We start from the raw sequence: 14,570 nt of genomic DNA, 5'->3' as shown, positions 1-14,570 counted from the left end.
GGTGCAGGGCTGTCTCCCCTTTACTGTCCCAGGCCTTTCTACCTTCCCTTCCATCTCTGAACTCTCTCCCTGATATCAGGTCTTGTGTCCTCTATTGGTTGCAGCTGTGGGTGCCTGTCTCCATGACTGGCAGCTCTGGCAGCTGTATGGTGGTGTGATCAAGCTGCTTGCTTGTAAACAGGAGAGGTTCTCCTCTCCCTCTGTTTAGGCTCAATATGGGGTTTGTAGACCCCCATACATACTCCCATTTTATCTATGTGAAACTGAGGCACAAGAAGATTAAGGTAAAAAAAAAAGTGGCAAGTGTTCACTAATTTTGGTGCCCAACTTCAGACACCTGGGGCTAGATTGACCTAGGAACTTAGACACAGTGATACTGTGCATCACCACACCTAACTTTTAGGTCTCTAAAAAATCCCTTTGATTCACAAAGCCTGAGTTAGGAACCTAGGCTTCCCATAGAGTGAATGGGGTGAGAGGCGCTTTAGACTGCAATTTACAAAAACCAGCACGCGAGGGAGCTCCTTACGTGAGCTAGCCAATGGGAGATGCCAAAGCAAGGGGTGCGGCAGAGATAGGTGCCTAAATCTGGGCTTCAGGGAGGTGCCTAGCTCTGCTTGGGATTCTCAGCTACAAACCCTTTGTTGTCAGTAGGTGCCTATGCCATCTTAGCAAGAAAGACATCCCTGCTAACGTTTAGCCCAGTGTTAGGGTACTCATCTGGGATGTGGGAGACCCACCTGTGGGGGAGAAGGAATTTGAACAGGGATCTGCCATCTATCGGATGCTTGCCCTAATCCCTGGTCTGAGGGATATTCTGATGTAGGGGCTCCCTCAGTCTCTCCTGTGAAGCTGTTGCCAGTGACAGAGAGCAAGAATGACTCTGTAGCTTGCTGGTTCGAGTGCTCCCTTTTGAGGTGTAACTCAGGATCCAATCCCCCTACTCCCAGGCCTTTTTTAAAAGTTATTATCCACAATTCAACAGGAGAGATGCGGGAGCCGCCATAGCAAAGTAGTCCATGGCCCTGTGGCTAGGATGCTTGCCAGACAGATGATAGATCACTTTTCAAATCCCTTCTCTCCTTTCAGGTGACAGGAGACTTGAAGTGGGGGGGTCTACCCATCCCAGGTGAGTGCTCTAACCCCTGGGCTAAAAGTTATGAGGGAATTCCTCCTCCTCCCCCACCCCCAGCTCTTCCATGTAAGCTCATCTGTAGGGGTCTGATCCGATAGGCAAAGCTCTAAGCACTTACTGGACAGGGCTCCACAGGCAAGGTAGGTGAAGGAACACCTCTTTTCCCCCAATTTGTGAATTGCTCTGGAACTTAGATGTGTGGATGCTTGGCATGGGACTGTGCTGTGCAGAACCTAGGAACAGAAACCTAGGTAGCTTTTACTGCAAGAATGGAGGCACGGAGTGAGTTTAGGTACCTACAACATTCGGGAGCAGCTGAGTGGGGGTTTTGTGAATCCCAGTGGGGCCTGATCCTGGGATTTTGCTGCCTAAAGTGGCAGTTAGACACCAGAATGCAGAAATCTACAGTTAATGGAAGGTGAAGAGATATTTGTGTAGTCTCATTTCTTACAAGTGCGACATACATGGACAAGTGTAAGATAACCCATTGCTTGTTAGAAAATGAACTCTGCCACTGTGTCCCATGGCTCAAAAGGGAAGGACTCCTGCTCTAACAGGATAGCTGGGATTCCCCTTGTGTAGAGGGAGGTTGGCATAGCTAGGTATACACTACCCACTTCTCTCCTCCAGGACTCAGTAGGCATGGCCAGAGCTCACTACACTGTGGGGAGCTTGAGCAGATAGAAGAGCCCTTTGGGAGTTGGTCCAGCCAGAGTAAATTAGAGCACCCCTGAGGTTACTCCAGGGCGGGGAGGCGATACGTTAGCAGAGAGCCGCCTATGAGCCTCACGAAGCGGAGTTCAGAGCATCCTGTTCATCCTGCTCAGCTAATGCACTCCCTATCCACCACTGAGGTGAGAAGGGAGTAGACGTGTTAGGAGACAAATTCACGGGTAAGGATAAAACATTTTTAAAAGTTTATGAACCACAGAAATATAGATTTTAAGCATTGTGATAGGCCTGAAGAGCAGAGATAGTTCCTTACGAAAATGAGAAGCAAACACCCAGTCTAAATCCTAAACTTTTAGACTAAACAGGAGTTGAATGAAACAGCCTTTTTCACCCCACTGGACGTCTAAATGCCTTTCAAATCAGGCCCAATACTTGGGAAACTCCCACCCTGAAATTTTATCAGATTTGGGCTTCATCGTGGAGTTTGGAAAACCCAAATAAAGCCTCCAAAGCCTTCCTAAGAGAGTAAAGGGGAGATTTCCAAAGGCACAAAGGGGAAAATGAAAAGGAGTACTTGTGGCACCTTAGAGACTAACCAATTTATTTGAGCATAAGCTTTCATGAGCTACAGCTCACTTCATCGGATGCATACCGTGGAAACTGCAGCAGACTTTATATATACACAGAGAATATGAAACAATACCTCCTCCCACCCCACTGTCCTGCTGGTAATAGCTTATCTAATGTTTAGAATGCTAAACATAAAGCAGGAAGGTTACAGAGCCCTGAAGTACTGGAAATATATATTTACCTCGATCTGCAGGTGGAGTCAGACTGATAAAACTTCTACATTGCTCACCTAAAAGACATATACAAATTTAAAGTTTAAAAATAAAATGCAGAACTAGATGAATAAAATGCAAAGAAAGGCAAAATGTCCTCCTGTATTCAAATTAGCATGAATGCATGTATAAACATACGTGCTGGTTTTAGTTTAGAACTGCCCCTAAGGGGAGCACTTGTTTTAGTATACCATACACTATATTTTCCAGCCCAAACTAAGTGAACGAAGCACTACAGTTATGATAATAACTGCATAAAACTCAGGACATTCAGAATCCAGGTTCCCAAACCATTATAAATCTTCCCTTCTTTACAGTATGGTCTTCCATGCATGATCACATAAGGCCCCACATAAGGAGCCCTCTGAGACACAGATGTTGATTTTTAACTAATTTTTGAATGCTAGTTAAGTCCCAAAGGGTTGGGGAAAAGTTTCTGTTGTGCTAATATTCAAACAGGATCAAAAAGGTTGACCCTGGTTATTAGCAGCCAATTAGCCTGACATGGACCCCAGGAAAATACTGGAAAAGCTGATGTGGGATGCAGTTGTAACTGCCGTGCTTGGTTTTCAGGATAGAGTGATGTGAACAGGGAAGTAAAGAGTGGGGAGGAATGCCTAGTTTATTTGTTCTGTTTTGGGGAGCTTGATTTTTTTTAAACGAGATTATAAATTTGGTTGGCCAACATAAATGTGTTGACATAATACACTTAGACTTTGTAAGGCATTTGACTTAGAACTGTATGACATTCTGATTAGAAACTGAGCTCTATACAAAATCAATGCAGTATCTAATAAATTAATTAAAAACTGGCTGACTGTGTCAAATGTGGAGGTGCTTTTTAATAATTATTAATACTGAATCTGGATCTGCCACTAGTGTGATGTGTCCATACCATACATGGGAATGCGTATTTCACCCTAAGGGGCTGACTGGGTAGCAGAGCCTTTCAATCTAGAGAAAGATAGAGGAGGCCCTTTCTGGTGGTCTAAGGGTCTGCCTACCTCAATTACTGTGTCCTCACTGGCGCTGCGCTCCCCCACCCTCACCCCGCCCCCATGTGTGTGTCTCTTAGACTTCTGGGGCAGATCCTGTTGTTCTTTGTGTGGCACTAAGCTGAGCCACTCTAGGATTCATTCTCAGTGAATTGTCAGAGAACTTGTCTGTCCTTCTGGGCACATGCGGTGAATTGTAGGAAGGTACCATAGGGTTGTTTAGCCTGTATCCACACTGAAAAGTGAAAGCAGTAGCCAGGCTCTGGCCTATAGCCCCCCTCTGGACCAGCTAGCCTGGGTGTCAAGCACCATCAAACTCAGGGGAGAGGGTTGCATATGGAGGGGAGGGGGGTTAGCAGCATCACCCAAGGAGGAGTCTGAGTTGGATCTGCAATGAAGACAGACCCTAATAGTCACCTAACATCTTACACTTAAGAGTCTCTAAGTGATAATCCCAGAGGGAGTACCTTAACTGCTTTAGCCCACACTCCTGAGGGAGCGTTGCTACCAGTCTGAACAGGGTGGGTGAGATTAAGAGAACCAGATTGAGAATAAGACACACAGGACGATCTGGGCTGTCCAGGGGAATGTGAGTTGCTTCTCTTCTGTTCCTGTAACTGAAGAGGAAAGTCTTTCTAATTTAGCTTGTAGGGAAGCATAAGGTTAGAAACTAAGCATAAGGTTAAAACTAAGTATACGTGTGGGCTTTTTGTTGTTTTCAAATCCCCTTTCTCTAATGCTTTGTTCCAACTACTAAATAAAATAGTCACTCTCACTTGTCACAGGTTCCTGAAGGTAGGAAATGTGGGTGCCTGACCCCAGCCAGATCTCCAGGGTGAAAAGCAGTGGTACATGGGGTAGTGCATTCAGGACCTGGTCTAAAAGTGGAAAAATTGTGAGATTCCATCCCAATATAGGTAAAGGCAAGATGTCGAACACCTTCGAGGGTGCACTCAGAGAGATCAAAAAGGGAACCACCGTGCAGATTAGCTACATAACTGTGATGCTAACCAATAGATCTCAAAAAGTAATTGTAGATGGGCAACTGTCATCCATGAAGGGTGTTTCTAGTGGGGTCCTCCTGGGATCTAATCAATAATCTAGGAGAAAATATAAGACCACTTCTGAAAAAGTTTGTAGGTGACTCAAAAATGGTGGAGTGGAACATGATAATAAGGACAGATCAGTTATAAAGAGCAGTTCAGACTGCATAGGATATAGCCTACTGCAAGGTCATACACCCATGAACCAGAAGATAGGACAGAAATGACTCAGAAAAGGATTTAGATGGCATAGTGGCAAACAAATACAGAGGAGTTCTCAGTGTGAGGCTGTGGCTAAGATGCCTAATGCAATACCTGGGTGAATAAATAGGGGAATATTGAGTACCAATAGGGAGGTGTTACAATTTCTGCATATGGCACTAGCAAGACCATTGTAATCATTGGGGTTGCTCATTAAACCTAGGGTGCCTGTAGAGTGGTAGGTGTACCACAACCCAGAGGTGGTGTAATAATTGGGCCGATAATTTTTTCTGAATTGTGAGCTCAACTGGAAAAACCATGAGAAAGTTTATAATGTGTCACAGCAACTTATAACAATAAATGTTAATGGGAAAAGGTGCAAAAGGAAGACAAAGACTGAATTAGTACAAACAAAAAGGCCAAATGATACAACTCAAGGACTGTGTTATGATCAATTCGGGTAAACAAGAGAAGTGTGGGACTGGAAATTAATGAACCAAAATTGGTGTGTCAGAATTTAGGCCAAATTGGTGAACTAAATAATAATGAAGGGATGGGGTATTTCACCCATCACTCCCTTCTGGGGTCCTCAAAAAAGGATTTTGGGGACAATTGCCGACTGAAAAAAGGGGAAGGAGCAATCTTCACCATCATGGCTGCCACACTCCCTGTCCCCTGGGACCCCAGAATCCAGCATGACACCATTATGTCTTTGTCATCCTGATCCTGAGAGATGTCCTGACCAGGCCAGGCCAGACAGAGGGACCCAGATGACATCATCACCTTCACTGGCTCCAGTTATATCCCGAACACTACCTGGGATGTGAGACTTTGTCACATACGCATGCCCACTTACGCACACAGTGTCCTTTAGCTAGGATTGTATGCTTTGCAACACTGTGACCAGAAAGGCAAATAAAATCAATTCCCTAAACAGCCTCATGCTGGTACAAGTTTCCCAAGTCTCGGTGTGGCTGATCACACCATGTGCCATGCTTATGTTACTGGGCCTATATTTCTCCATGAGTGCGGTTACAAGTGAGAGTCAACACCAGAAGTGGAAGCTGCATTTTCTCGCTTTGCTGTTCTTTTCTTTTTCACTCCTGTGTTTGTCTTGTTTTGTCTTCTAGGAAGTGGGATTAGACTTTAACAACCATAGCAACAACAGCTCCTCAACTAACTTCTCTTTTCCCCCAAAAGAACAGTTATTACCATTTTTAATATCATCTAAATGACTGTCAGACAAGGGGAGGAGGTTCTTCTAAAGACTCTTTCTACCTAAAGGGAAAGGGAATAAAGTTTGTTGTTAAAATGAAAACCTTACTTAATCCTTTACATTTCAAATGCTTTAACGGTTTCTCCTTTTTCTGTATCTTTAACAAAAAGAATGCTAATGGTTTGTTTGCCATGGTACTGAGCAGGCTGAGTTCTCTGCAGACAAAACCCTGAATCTTATTTAAAACTGTTTAATGCTGGACATTGCCAGGGTTGTGTTAACAGCTTTGACTCTTTGGGCCCATTTAGTCCATCTAAATTAATACAATGGAAGCAAACATTGTAGGTACTTAAGCAGCTAGGCCCTGCAGTCACCAGTCCTTGTGCAGCCCAGTAACCACTCTGACATGTGGCTAAGGGAAAGGGTATTTGACTAGGGCTGGCAGGAAAGGGAAAGGTTGCAAATACCCTAGGTACTGAAATTGTTATGATTCAAAGTGAGCAATAACAGATCTTGTTGGTTAGGGCATAATGACAAACATTTTCAAATAAATTCAGGGAGATTTATGGTCTCTGGTGGGAGAGGGAGGGAAGAGGTGTCCAAGCTGGTGCTGGACTCTGTCTCTCCCAACCTCACCCCCATATACCCTAAATTCAGCCCCATTCCCATCCCTCAATCCCCTTTGTACCCCAACCTCACCCTCATGCACCCCCATGCACCCACTACTCCATCCCCCATGCACCTTGTGATGCTGTAGAAAAAGAAAGATGCAGGTTCCAGGGTGCTGCTTTGAGGTACATAGTGCCACACATGCTTACACTAAGGTATGATCACTGATGTATCGACACTCTTGCACAATTGTGATAAATCTTATACAAAGTGTGCATTGTAAGGTATCATTGGAAAAGGGAAAAGCTGTGATCCGTTGAACAACGTTATCCCAATGGCCCACCTTGATTATCATACACATTGTAAGGAGAGTCATCACTTTAGATAAGCTATTACCAACAGGAGAGTGGGTTTGTGTGTGTGTTGGGAGGGGGTGGGGAGAAAACCTGGATTTGTGCTGGAAATGGCCCAACTTGATTATCATACACATTGTAAGGAGAGTGATCACTTTACATAAGATATTACCAGCAGGAGAGTGGGGTGGGGGGAGAGAAAACCTTTTGTAGTGATTATCACCCATTTTTTCATGGTTTGTGTGTATAAAAAGTATGCAACCAATGAAGTGAGCTGTAGCTCACGAAAGCTTATGCTCAAATAAATTGGTTAGTCTCTAAGGTGCCACAAGTACTCCTTTTCTTTTTGTTATCCTGTTTATATGCCTGTATTGTCATTGCATATGAAGCTGTGAATCTTTGCTGTTTATTGGCATCTCAGACATGTTGTGTTCCTGGATAACACCCATGAGATGAATTGATTCGGAGAGACGTATTGCAAGCTAGCCGACTTAACATCACTGCTACTGTCCTGACCTAGAGACGCTGAAATCAACTGTAATGTACATGATTCATTTTCACCTTTTAATAACTCTCTTCTTTTCTTTTTTTGTTAATAAATCTTTAGTTAGTTTACTAAAGATTGACTGCAGTGTGGTATTTGGTGAGATCCTGAAGTATGTATTGACCTGGGTGAATGTCTGGTTCTTTGGAACTGGAAGGACCGAATATATGTGATTTCTGGTTGTAATAACCATTTATCAGAGAAGTCTGGCTTGTACGGGTAGTTCAAGGGGGGCTAGAGGGCCTGAAGGGGACTGTCTGTGGCTTCGTAATACCTAATATAGTATTAAAATCATAGAATCATAGAAGATTAGGGCTGGAAGAGACCTCAGGAGGTCATCTAGCCCAACCCCCTGCTTAAAACAGGACCAACCCCAACTAAATATTCCCAGCCAGAGCTTTGTCAAGCTGGGCCTTAAAAACCTCTAAGGATGGAGATTCCACCACCTCTCCCGGTAACCCATTCCAGTGCTTCATCACCCTCCCAGTGAAATAGTTTTTCCTAATATCCAACCTAGACCTCCCACACTGCAACTTAAGACCATTGCTCCTTGTTCAGTCATCTGCCCCCACTGAGAAGAGCTGAGCTCCATCCTCTTGGGAACCCCCTTCAGATAGTTGAAGGCTGCTACCAAATCCCCCCTCACTCTTCTCTTCTGCAGACTAAATAAGCCCAGTTCCCTCAGCCTCCCCTCATAAGTCATGTGCCCCTGCCCTCTAATCATTTTTGTTGCCCCACGCTGCACTCTCTCCAATTTGTCCACATCCTTTCTGTAGTGGGGAGCCCAAAACTGGATGCAATACTCTAGATGTGGCCTCACCAGTGCCAAATACAGGGGAATAATCACTTCCCTTGATCTGCTGGCAATGCTCCTACTAATGCAGCCCAATATGCCATTAGCCTTCTTGGCAACCAGGGCACACTGCTGACTCATATCCAGCTTCTCATCCACTATAATCCCCAGGCCCTTTTCTGCAGAACTGCCGCTTAGCCAATCAGTCCCCAGCCTGTAGCAGTGTATGGGATTCCTCTGTCCAAAGTGCAGGACTCTGCACTTGTCCTTGTTGAACCTCATCAGTTTTTTTTTTTTGTGCCCAATCCTCCAATTTGTCTAGGTCACTCTGTATCCTATCCCTACTCTCCAGCATATCTACCTCTCCCTCCCAGCTTAGTGTCTATTTTGGAAGCACACATTTGTTAAAGGCTTCGTGAAGTCTTGTGATAGAGTACACCATCAGTGTGTGGTATATGCCCTATATTCTGGCAGTCTAACCTGAGACTGGCGCTCTTAGCTGTGTCCCATTCAGGCAGCGTGACACCCCCTCCCCATCCCCTGTGTAATCCCCTCCACACACCAGAAGCCTCACACAAATGGATAGACTTTGATTTTGCCACCTGCAATCAATATGGTGAACATAATGTGTGGGGAAGCTGAGGCAAACAAGCTCAAGGCCATACCGCTCTCCAACAACACAGTGAAGCAAAGGATTGAAGCGAGAGCAGCAGCTTAGGAAAACACTGGTGGAGCCTCTGAAAAACATGGATGCTTTTGCTCTTCAAGTTGATGCAAGCACTGAAGGTCATGTTGCACAATTCTTGGGTTTTGTGAAATACACAGGAAGGGTGCAATTCCCAAAGACATTGTGTTCTGTGTCCCTCTTCCCAGACAAGGAATTTTCAATGTGCTACATGGCTACATGCAAAACAAAAATCTACCATGTGATCACATAGTGGGCTTTTGTACAGATAGAGCTCCATCTATGGCAGGCCACAAACCAGGTCTGCATGCCTTGGTAAAGAAAGTGCTCCATCTGCTGTGTGAAATAACTGCATGATTCACAGATAACAACTGGCACCTATACTTCTGAGTCCAGAGCTAGGATGTTTTGCAGCAGATCTCATCTATTGTGAATGATCCAGACTCCAGACTCAGCTTCTTTGTGCATGCCTGTTTGCAAAATGGTGTGAAGAAATGGGGTCCAATCATAGAATCATAGAATATCAGGGTTGGAAGGGACCTCAGGAGGGCATCTAGTCCAGCCCCCTGCTCAAAGCAGGACCAATCTCCAACTAAATCATCCCAGCCAGGGCTTTGTCAAGCCTGACCTATTGTTATTGTTGTCATGACGTATTGTTATTCCACACTGAAGCTCATTGGCTCTCAAGAGGAAAATACTGGGACAATTTTCTGAGCTGAGAGACAAGCTTCATGCTTATTCAAAGGACTGCAAAAGAGTGAATTTGTTGATTTTCTCTGTGACCAAAGGAGATTTTGCCATCTTACTTGTGTCACAGACATATTTGGGAAACTGAATAAATTGAACATAGGTCTGCAAGGAAGGAACACCCATGTCCTTTAGCTGAGTGATTGAATCACAGGATTCATAAAGAAAATAAATTGTTTTCTGGAAGACTGATTTACTGAAGACAAACTATGAAACCTTCCCGCAGCTTTGTAAGTTCCTGGCTAACAATGGAATTATTCAGCCTCCCACGTAGGTGATGGTGGTGCATCTCAAAGGAACAGTTTGCATCCTTTTTCCCTGACTTGGCAGTGACTAAGTATGATTGGGTGTGAAATCCCTTTCAGTGCAAGCCTGATTCCAGCTGCTAAAATTGAACAGCTGATTGAAATGTCCTGCGATTGATTCTTGTGAGGAACATATGCATAGACATCAACTCTGTGGGTGCTCTGGGGCTGGAGCACCCATAGGGAAAAAAAGAATGGGTGCTCTCACCCCCTGGTGGGCCCTGCCGATCAGCTCCACCTCTCTCCCCCAGCACCTCCCACCCACTGCTGATCAGCAGTCCAGTGGCAGGCAGGAGGCACTCGGGGGGGGGGGGGGGGGGGGAAGTAGGAAAGTACAGTCTAGGTGCAGCTACTCTAAGGTGGGTTAGTAAGTGGTTGGAAAACCATTCCCAGAGCATAGTTATCAGTGGTTCACAGCTGGGAGGGCATAACAAGTGTGGTCCTGCAGGGATCAGTTCTGGGTCTGGGTCAGTTCAATATTGTCATCAATGATTTAGATAATGACACAAACTTATAAAGTTTGTGGATGATACTAAGCTGTGAGAGGTTTCAAATGCTTTGGATGACACAATTATAATTCAAAATGATCTGGACAAACCGGAGAAATAGTCTGAAGTAAATAGGGTGAAATTCAATAAGGGAAAATGCAAAGTACTCCACTTAGGAAGGAACAATCAATTGCACACATACGAAATGGGAAATGACTGCCTAGGAAGGAGTACTGCGGAAAGAGATCTGGGGGTCATAGTTGACCACAAGCTAAATGTGAATCAACACTGTAACACTTGCAAAAAAAAAGCAAAAATCATTCTGGGACGTATTAGCAGGAGTGTTGTAAGCAAGACACGAGAAGTAATTCTTACGCTCTACTCCACACTGGTTAGGCCTCAGCTGGAATATTGTGTCCAGTTCTGGGCACCACATTTCAGGAAAGATGTGGACAAATTGGAGAAATTCAAGAGGAGAGCAACAAAAACTCGTGAGAAAACCTGGATTTGTGCTGGAAATGGCCCACCTGTTGATCACTTTAGATAAGCTATTACCAGCAGGACAGTGGGGTGGGAGGAGGTATTGTTTCATGATTTCTGTGTGTATATAAAGTCTGCTGCAGTTTCCACGGTAAACATCTGATGAAGTGAGCTGTAGCTCACGAAAGCTCATGCTCAAATAAATTGGTTAGTCTCTAAGGTGCCACAAGTACTCCTTTTCTTTTTGCAAAAACTATTGAAGATCTGTAAAACGTGATGTATGAGGGAAGACATAAAAAATGGGTTTGTTTAGTCTGGAGAAGAAAAGACTGAAAGGGGACATCATAACAGTTTTCAAGCACATAAAAGCTTGCTTTAAGAGGGAGAAAAGGGAGGAGAGAGAGAAAAATTGTTCTCCTTAATCTCTGAGGATAGGGCAAGAAGCAATCCGCTTAAATTGCAGCAATGGCTGTTTAGGTTGGATATTAGAAATAACTTCCTAACTGTCAAGGTGGTCAAGCACTGGAATAAATTGCCTAGGAAGGTTGTGGAATCTCCATCACTGGAGATTTTTAAGAGCAGGTTAGACAATCACCTGTCAGTTTAGAAAATACTTAGTCCTGCTATGAGTGCAGGGGACTGGACTAGATGACCTCTTGAGGTCCCTTCCTATCCCACAATTCTATGTTTCTATGATTCTAAGAGTGAAATGTTTACAAGCAACTAAAAGTGAAAACATGCATTTAAAGGTCTGAAACTTAATTTTCCAAGTTTTGGTTCCAGGCTTTGTTAAGATGGCTTTTTTTGCCCACACTCTTCCGGCAAGATTGTCAGAATCTCTCCCAATGGCCCAAAGATGTTGGTGCCTTTGTCTTCTTAGGTGAAAGGCAGAGACATAACTTGGCGTTCTCTGTCCCCCTTTCTTATAGTCCAGTGAACCTTTGAAGTGGATTCTTCTGAGTCTTACCTTGTAATGTAAAGTTTATTCAAGCAGTAAAGAAGGCAACATAGGTAAGGGAGGCTCCATGCTCTTTCTCCTCATCTGTGTTTGCTGAAATGCAACATTGCTTTGTCTCCTGCCATCTCTTCCCCCTCTGTCATGAGGACCCTGGTTATTACTTATGTATAAATTAAGGTAAAATTTAGGATAAACCTTGTTAACAAATTTTGCCTAGGCAGGGTTGTGTGCATTTGAACATGTGATAACAACATCATACAGGGGATTCATAACTTGACATATAACTTTGCTACACACAGTTCACCATATATTGACCAGCGAGTTATTAGTTTTCCAGTGATATCGAACAAGGCATATTTTGCACAAAGCTTGTTGTAGTGATGTGTAGGGTGTGAGTACAGGGGTGCTTTTGGTCACACTCTCTTGCAGAGCTGCAGGAGGGCTAACTACTGGCTTAGCCAGAAGCAGCAGGTTAGAGCCCTCTTACAGTCATGGGGACGCTATTGCTTAAATTTAGAGACTGCTGGGTGTGTCTGGCTCTCACGCTTCCTTGCTCAATGCCCTTGCAACACTCCCTTGTTTACTAGCTCTTCTGGTCACTCAGGAGCTGACTTTTTAAACCCCTGTTCCTCAGTAGCCATGCCCCCTTATCAAGGGATCCTACAGGAATTAGGGATCAAAGGGTGGCAGGCTAAAGCTTTGTTAGGAAGCTCTCAGCCTTGCCTAGTAGGGTGCTAGGCTCAGCAAACGGCTCCTCAGACAGACCACACAATAAACTTCCATCAAGCAGCGCATGGCAAGCAGCAAACAAACAACAACAAACAGACAACAAACTCACTCCAAGCGTCACATAGTTGCTCCTCCTTTACCTGGAGAACTCCCTCGCAAAACTCCCCTGTTTGCTACTCCTGTTCACTAGCTCCTTTATCTGTTTTATCAATAAAAATATTGCTCGGGCATGTAGGAATGTTATCAGGAGGGCCAAATCGCACCTGGAGCTGCAGCTAGCCAGAGATGTCAAGAGTAACAAGAAGGGTTTCTTCAGGTATGTTGGCAACAAGAAGAAAGCCAAGGAATGTGTGGGCCCCTTACTGAATGAGGGAGGCAACCTAGTGACAGAGGATGTGGAAAAAGCTAATGTACTCAATGCTTTTTTTGCCTCTGTTTTCACTAACAAGGTCAGCTCCCAGACTGCTGTGCTGGGCATCACAAAATGCAGAAGAGATGGCCAGCCCTCTGTGGAGATAGAGGTGGTTAGGGACTATTTAGAAAAGCTGGACGTGCACAAGTCCATGGGGCCGGACGAGTTGCATCCGAGAGTGCTGAAGGAATTGGCAGCTGTGATTGCAGAGCCACTGGCCATTATCTTTGAAAACTCGTGGCGAACCGGGGAAGTCCCGGATGACTGAAAAAAGGCTAATGTAGTGCCAATCTTTAAAAAAGGGAAGAAGGAAGATCCTGGGAACTACAGGCCAGTCAGCCTCACCTCAGTCCCTGGAAAAATCATGGAGCAGGTCCTCAAAGAATCAATCCTGAAGCACTTGCATGAGAGGAAAGTGATCAGGAACAGCCAGCATGGATTCACCAAGGGAAGGTCATGCCTGACTAATCTAATCGCCTTTTATGATGAGATTACTGGTTCTGTGGATGAAGGGAAAGCAGTGGATGTATTGTTTCTTGACTTTAGCAAAGCTTTTGACACGGTCTACCATAGTATTCTTGTCACCAAGTTAAGGAAGTATGGGCTGGATGAATGCACTATAAGGTGGGCAGAAAGCTGGCTAGATTGTCGGGCTCAACGGGTAGTGATCAATGGCTCCATGTCTAGTTGGCAGCCGGTATCAAGTGGAGTGCCCCAAGGGTCGGTCCTGGGGCCGGTTTTATTCAATATCTTCATAAATGATCTGGAGGATGGTGTGGATTGCACTCTCAGCAAATTTGCGGATGATACTAAACTGGGAGGAGTGGTAGATACGCTGGAGGGTAGGGATAGGATACAGAAGGACCTAGACCAATTGGAAGATTGGGCCAAAAGGAATCTGATGAGGTTCAATAAGGGTAAGTGCAGGGTCCTGCACTTAGGACGGAAGAACCCAATGCACAGCTACAGACTAGGGACCGAATGGCTTGGCAGCAGTTCTGCGGAAAAGGACCTAGGGGTGACAGTGGACGAGAAGCTGGATATGAGTCAGCAGTGTGCCCTTGTTGCCAAGAAGGCCAATGGCATTTTGGGATGTATAAGTAGGGGCATAGCGAGCAGATCAAGGGACGTGATCGTTCCCCTCTATTCGACATTGGTGAGGCCTCATCTGGAGTACTGTGTCCAGTTTTGGGCCCCACACTTCAAGAAGGATGTGGATAAATTGGAGAGAGTCCAGCGAAGGGCAACAAAAATGATTAGGGGACTGGAACACATGAGTTATGAGGAGAGGCTGAGGGAGCTGGGATTGTTTAGCCTGCAGAAGAGAAGAATGAGGGGGGATTTGATAGCTGCTTTCAACTAC

At 44.8% G+C, this 14,570-nt stretch overlaps 1 protein-coding gene across 1 annotated transcript in view; it reads right to left on the bottom strand.

Moving 5' to 3' along the window:
- GSG1L2 (GSG1 like 2) overlaps positions 1-14,570 on the bottom strand; it is a 71,597-nt gene that overhangs the window by 52,162 nt on the left and 4,865 nt on the right. Inside the window, exon 2 of the mRNA XM_073311544.1 lies at positions 2,619-2,666. Within this exon, the coding sequence (XP_073167645.1) occupies positions 2,619-2,666 (48 nt within the window). The remainder of the gene's footprint in view (positions 1-2,618; positions 2,667-14,570) is intronic.

Source organism: Lepidochelys kempii, chromosome 14, assembly GCF_965140265.1.
Source record: "Lepidochelys kempii isolate rLepKem1 chromosome 14, rLepKem1.hap2, whole genome shotgun sequence".
Taxonomy (NCBI): Eukaryota; Metazoa; Chordata; order Testudines; family Cheloniidae; genus Lepidochelys; species Lepidochelys kempii.
The sequence above is the reverse complement of the archived record's forward strand: the minus strand, read 5'-3'. Positions and strand labels throughout refer to the sequence as shown.